This window comes from Lactuca serriola, chromosome 7 (genome assembly GCF_051521515.1).
Source record: "Lactuca serriola cultivar US96UC23 chromosome 7, Lser_US96UC23_V15, whole genome shotgun sequence".
NCBI lineage: Eukaryota > Viridiplantae > Streptophyta > Magnoliopsida > Asterales > Asteraceae > Lactuca > Lactuca serriola.
The window spans coordinates 102,675,880-102,682,693 of record NC_136414.1 but is presented as its reverse complement, the minus strand read 5'-3'; the positions used below and the strand labels follow the sequence as shown (position 1 = coordinate 102,682,693).

Here is a 6,814-nt window from a genome sequence, read left to right as displayed (position 1 = left end):
TGAATAATCAATCATAAAAATAACATTTTCCTAGCGGCTCTTCAATAATCCTCATAAAAATCACAAGCGTTCATTTCAAACGATGCTTAGGAAGAAAGTCACTTCCAATCGAACTAAAGATTAGAGTTATAGATGAAGAAACATGTCAATTAAGTTACATATTTATAGATTTTCCCCAACTCATACCAATCAAATTAGTATAAATAGGATGAAAATTGGAGTTGAAAAGAAGAAAGAACATTCATTCAGTAACCAATCTAAAACAAATCACACAAAATTGTATACGCAATTTTAACTTTATTTGACTAAAAAAGCTCAAACAAAAGTTGAAATGTATCCAATAGATTTGGGAAACAAAAGACTATTTCAAATCAAATGAAGCTAATCATCGGCAGTAGCTAATTGCAAAGACAAGAGCTCTTCTTCAGGGATGATTTTGATATGACAATCCGATTTGGGATACGATACACACAGCAACGAGTAGCCACGCTCAATCACATCGTCGCTCAACATCCCCTCACTCTGATCCACGCTTCCACTAAGCAGTTTCGCCGGACAAGTCATACAAACTCCCAGCTTGCAATCATGGGGTACGGACATTCCCGAATCCAACGCCTTTTCCAGTATCGTCTCATCTGGATCCACCTCTAGTTCAGTCGTTTCACCTTCGTGCTCGATTGCTACTTTGTAAGAGCAGGTGGTGGTGTAACGGAGGCGGCCACGGAGGTGTATGGGGTGAAGCGAGCGGAGATTGGTAGCGAATTGGTGTTTCGGAGCGGCAAGTGTGAAGGGCGGAGGAGTAGTGATATGAAAGGTAGGCGATGCTGCTGCCATGGCGAATGACGATTGTATGTTTTTGAGGGATGAGATGGGGTGTGGTGTTCTAATCTTGATAAGGTTTTGTTTGTGTAGGCGTCATTTCTTTTACACTTTTTTAATTTAGATAATTTATTGTTTTATAAGAAACTGGTGTAAGATTACATTAAAGAAAAATAAATACTAAATTTTAAACATTTGAAAATTTTAAATTTATAAGAAAAAATAAAAAATTATTAAATTATTAAAATTAAATCGTTTGTTTTTTTTTTTAATTAAACAAATAATTTAGATAAATAAACAAAGGAAACTAATGAAACTTTAATTTAGAAATTTAGAAATTAAAAGAAACTCAATTAATGCAATTGATATGCATTTTTTATTATATTTATTGCAATTATTATATTTAAATATTATGTGGAAATTAATAAAATGAAAAAAACCACAAAAATGTCATGTGGAAAAAAAATTAATTGAAAATAACTACAAAATGACATGTGGTAAAATCAATGAGAGTATGACATGTGACAATTATTTATTTATTTATTAGAGTAGATAACAATTATTCTAAGGGTTAGATTACTCAAATTTTCTTTTTATATATAATGTATACTTATTTTGGACATACCTCATAACACTAGAGTATGATTTTTGAAGTTAATTTTTTTTTTGTTTATATATTAAATAAAATGCAATTGATAATCTTAAAATCAACAAAAACCAAATAAATTTATAAACTAAAGGGATTTGTTTGAAGTAATACTACAATGTTCAAATCATTTTATTCCTTATACTCCAAATATTCGCCATTCGTTTACAATGTGAAATAGCCCATGTACCGCTTAGACCGTCTATAGAATATGATTTCCTAGTGATCAACGCTTCTAGAAATGAACACAAAAACACCTCATAATCCCCTTTACTGTCAATCTGTTGTGGTACTTGTGGCACCTTTTCGAGAGTCATGTTGAAACTCTCAAGTGAGAATGAATCACTTGGTTCGGTACCCCAGTAGTTGATACCTACTAATAGTCTGTGGATGCGGGCTCACATATTGATAAACCAATCCTCGGTTTCTAAAAAGTAGCCGCTCTTCCAACGACTATCGTATATTGTCATTTGGAAAGTCTTCAAATTTTAAGCACCCAAAAACCAGTGAGCAATTGGTATATTGATTGGGATGTAAAGCTACAAAAAAGGTTAGAAATACTTAAACATCAAATAACATTTTATTACATACATACTTAGGTAATGTAATCGAAACACAATTATACTGTATCACAGTCTGACCAAGTTGGGTAAATGGATCCATCATGCATGCCACTTCAGTCAAATGCATAAGTGTTGAAAGTTGTCGGTACAACCGTCCACCGAATGTCATCCTATCTACGCTCCACCAGCAGGAGATCTACAACATGATGTGTTGCAATTAAGAATATTTGTAGTTAAGTAAGTGTTGTTAGTAGAAGCGTAGTATGTAAATAAGCAGGCTAATAATGTAACTTACATCACATTCCAACCACCCTGTATGACTATCTGCATATAAGCGCATCCAAAACTCACATGTCAGAATACCAGTCAAAAAACAGTGACTGAACAACACCGAACCATCCCATTGTTTATAAAGAGTGTGTATGACATGTTCTACAAGATTGTCCAATGACGTTGGATGTTGTCGTACAACATCTTTCCTTTTCATTTGTATCCATGGAGACTTATACCATATGGACATTACTTTTTGGCGCATAGAATGCCGAAGTGCTTGTGGGGGTGTTTTGTATCCATTCCGTGGAATCTCTTTTATATCCAATGAATGAATAAATGGATACAGATGCTCAGGGTCGTTACACATCAGGTTTTTGGGTGTGCCTGAACCATAATCGTGGTCCTATAAGTCATTGTCATTGTACTCTGCGTTACCAATATCGTCTCCAGGAGTCTTATCGATAAGTTTTAAAACCATGGCTAAAGTAGTGTCATGCTCTGCTAAACGTTGATCTTGTGGCCTCAACTGCTCGTGACATTCACTGAGCTCATTTTTCAATCGACGAACCTCGTTTTACAAGTCACTAATAATTCGGTCCTTGTCAGTTAACGGGTTAGCGATCGACGGTGGTGATGGTGGCAGGTGAGATGTATCATCTTTTTGTGCCTTCTTTTATCGAGGCTCATGGGTATAGGAGTTTTTGGGTGATGGTGTTAGGGAAGGTGCCCTGTCAACTTCAGTGTCGGGAAAATCAGGGCCATCAATCCACACCGAGTTAACTATCCACCATTCAGGACACATCTCATCTTCTGTCGGCTACAACTTCTGTACGAGTCTATTATCCTGCTAACAAAATTATAAAATTATAAATAAAAATAAATTATAAAATAAATAAATATTTTAATAATAAAGTAACCATACGTCGTTAATTTGTAAAAATTGGTTGCATACAGGCTTTTTTAAAGCCCTCGGTTTGACCATTTAATTGTCCGATGGATCATATTCTGTTTTCGGGTACCAAACAAACTGCTCATCGGAAAAGTCTCAAGAATCCATATTTGAATGTTAGCAAAAAATAAATAAATAAAAATTGTTAGAATGTTAGCAAAGAAAAATAAATAATAAAATTTTCATCATATACTTACCTTAAAATCATATAAAAACCCATGTCGAGTGTAGGTCATTTTTGGAGGTTGCTTCTGTTTCGGTTCGACTGGATGTATATGCTTGTCAACCTTACTGAATACAATTTCTAGCTGCGAGTACAATTGATCCCAAATTATCCTCCCCCATGGATACCTGCCACATAAAAAATTAATCAACAATTAAAATTCTAAAAAATATTGGTAGCGGAAAGTAATTATAATCAGTAATTATAAAATAGACAACATTATACATGTTGAATTCATCAAGTTTGGATAGCAAATTGAAATACTATTCTGTAACAAGCTGCTTAGGCAACCGCTCATTAAAACCCTTCTCTAACAGGTATAGAAGACATAGACGGACTGCATCATCATCAGATACTCATTAAGTGAATGTTTAAACACCTTAATAACATCGCCTAATTTGACCGAGACATTCCTCAGGACCATAGTAAAGACACGGGAATGGAATGCGACGCCGGATGCAGAAACATGAAAATAGTCACAAAACCGGAAGCCGATGATAAGACAAAATTCTTTCTTCCCGAAAGACTGCTCGTAACCCCTAATCTCGAAAACCATTTCCTCTACTTGGCTTCGGGGGTCGGTGACAACTTCATGGCAAAAGAAGTAATGTAGAAGAAAAGGATCCCCATATACATTAGGAATATCTAACCACCTCCCAAAACATGTATTACAGAACATAGTCTCGCATTCGGGTCTGTCTTTGAATGTCGAAAGAATTTGCCCGTTGATTTTAGGTTTACACGAGAGTCTAACGGATGCATGTCGTGTTGCACAAATAAAAAATTGTGTTATCACTTTATTCTGAAACGAAAATGACCAATATTCTGGACTAGTTCTGGAGCAAGTCCGGACCCGTTACTCATGTTTCGACGAGTTTATCGTGTTCCAGAACAGTTCCTAGTGTTCCGAAGGCTTCCGGAATGAACTTTTAAGATCAAGAACACTATATTTTGATGTAAATTAACAATACCTAAACATCTAAACTACTTTTCAGTTGGTTCTACAAAAATTAGATCTTTAATTTAAACTCTATAACGTTTTCAATTCATTGTGGAGGTGTTCTATGAATTTCAGAATAGTAACAATAGAAGAATAGGCTCCTTAAATAAACAAGAAAACTATGTAAAGAGAAAACGAAGAACATACCTGTAAAATAACGGTGTCGTAGTGCTCTTCTTCCATGTCGGAGTTGTGTGTCGGATATCGGAATGACGACCGGAATCGAAAGATCCGAAATCGCGTGTCGGAATCAGAGTCAGAAGTCGGAGCAAGATCCGAAATAAAAGGCGAAGGTACAATTTTTTTTTTAAATTATATTCTGAAATTTGAAATTCAAATTTTCGATCCAGAACTCGAACGGGTAGTCCGGAATGACAATTCTGGACCCACAGTAATGGACCAGCACACTCGAAATTTTGTCGGAAATATGTTCCGGAATGCCCCATTCCGAAATAAGTGGTCAATTTAAAAAAATGGTTATATTTGTAAAAAACACCCAAACAAAGGTTAGATTACTAAACTTCCCTTATTGAAAACTTATAAATATATAATTCAACAATTAAATCTGATTATTTAAAATATATATTGATTTATCAGTAAATGATTGTGTATTTAGTTATAAATTTATATCATATATTTTTAGCACGAATCTTGAAAACATAAAACCAAAAATTAAAAACTATAAAAAATAAACTTTATTTTACATCTACCTATCTTAATAAAAGACTATTTTCTCCAAATGTCTTTCTAACATCCTGGGTTTAAGGTATTTTCAAATCATTCCTTTGGTTTTTTAAATATGTCATTTGGGTCCTTGAAATGATGTAGCCCTAAGAATCCCTAGTGGCAAAATGGTAATTTTTAGGAGCATGAGTAGTAAGTTGTGCGTACATGTGAGACGCTAAGCGTACTAGAGAGCACCCTAGTACGTTGGGCGTACACATATGTATGCTGGGCGTACTAATGTCAGGGTGAAACCCTAATTTTTAGGGTTTGAGGAGTATTTAAGCACCTTTATGGATCATTTTGCTTCAATCTTTCAGCCTCCAAGTCCTTGAGCCGTTCTTAGCAAACCCAAACCCCATAAGTGAGAATTTTGAGCATAAAGTGTGTTATTTGTGTGCTTAAAGGAGAAGGAAGTGCATCAAGGAGTCAAGGAAGGAAAGCAAGCTTGTAGATCTTGGATCATCATCTGATTTGGAAGCTCCAATAGGTAAAACATTGCTACCTCTATGTTTGGTTTGCTTAGATCTCATCTTGGCAGCTTTATGATGTTCTTCTGTCCCTAAAAGTCTCGTTGTTGTGCATGGTTGAGTTTGGACATTTTGGGTTGTCCTTCTAGACCCTAAGAAGGGTCCTTAGTCATAAAAATGAGGTCCCAATGGCCAGAAGTGTCCCATGCACTTGAAAAAAGGGTCTTAATGGATTAAGACCTTGTATTAAGAACTTATGGACGTGTAAAGTCATAAAGTTGGAGACTTTATGACTCTAGGGTGCATTTGGACCTTGGATCTGTAATATGGGCTTAAGTGCTTAAGCCATCAAGCACTTAATGGACTTTTGGATCTACAAGGGTACGCCTTGCGTACTTGGTCAGCCACCTCGATGGTGGTCAATGCGAGGCTCGTGTATGTCCTGCGTTCCTTCGGTGTACACCCAACGTACGTTGCCTATGGGCTTTTGAGTTTTGAGCTTCGAGTTTTGGGCCACCTTTTGGGGTGGTATAGCTTGGGCCATCATTGGACTTTTTGAGTATGAGTGTTTTGGGTCAGTTGGAGAGTTGGACTTTAGGATAAGGCCCAATAAGGGTTGGGCCTAATTTGGAAAATTGGGCTAATTATGGGTCTTGAAGTAATTTGGGCCTTTTGGAGCAAAAATTAGGACTTGGGCCTTGGCCCAATTGGGTAAAAGGTAAAGTGGACATTTACCCTAAGTATGGATCCTTAGTCAATGATGGTATTCCAATTGTTAATTTGTTTTTTGTTTTGTTGTGATAGTTCGGGATTTTCGTGAGCCAGCAGCTGAAGGTTTTCTGTGTGGTTTGACATTGTGAGGTGAGTTTTCCTCACTATACTTGCGAGTCGAATGCACCAAGGACAACCCCTCAAATTTGATATCATATTATGTATGCTATAGTGTTGTAGTGATTTGATTAGGTTGGTATCCTAGTATTTAGGATGTTGCTATGCTTAGTGATCTGTAATATTTGTCTGTTTGTTTGCTGGCTAGTTAATAGTATGTTTATCTGTATTATGTGCACATGATTGGTTGGTGGTTGAGGCTTCACTACTTTGTGCGTAAGCCAACAGGTCGAGGGCATTCCAACCCGATGGTTGAGGTC

At 36.2% G+C, this 6,814-nt stretch overlaps 1 protein-coding gene across 1 annotated transcript; it reads right to left on the bottom strand.

Annotated features, from left to right (window-relative positions):
* Positions 1-277: 277 nt before the first annotated feature.
* FDC1 (2Fe-2S ferredoxin-like superfamily protein) lies at positions 278-916 on the bottom strand. Its single transcript, XM_079011248.1, has one exon. The coding sequence runs from the start codon at positions 832-834 to the stop codon at positions 382-384; it is 453 nt and encodes a 150-aa protein (XP_078867374.1). The 5' UTR covers positions 835-916; the 3' UTR covers positions 278-381.
* Between the last annotated feature and the right edge of the window lie 5,898 nt (positions 917-6,814).

Excerpts from the sequence above, each read along its gene's own strand:
- FDC1 (XM_079011248.1), bottom strand. The coding sequence starts at position 834 with ATGGCAGCAGCATCGCCTACCTTTCATATCACTACTCCTCCGCCCTTC.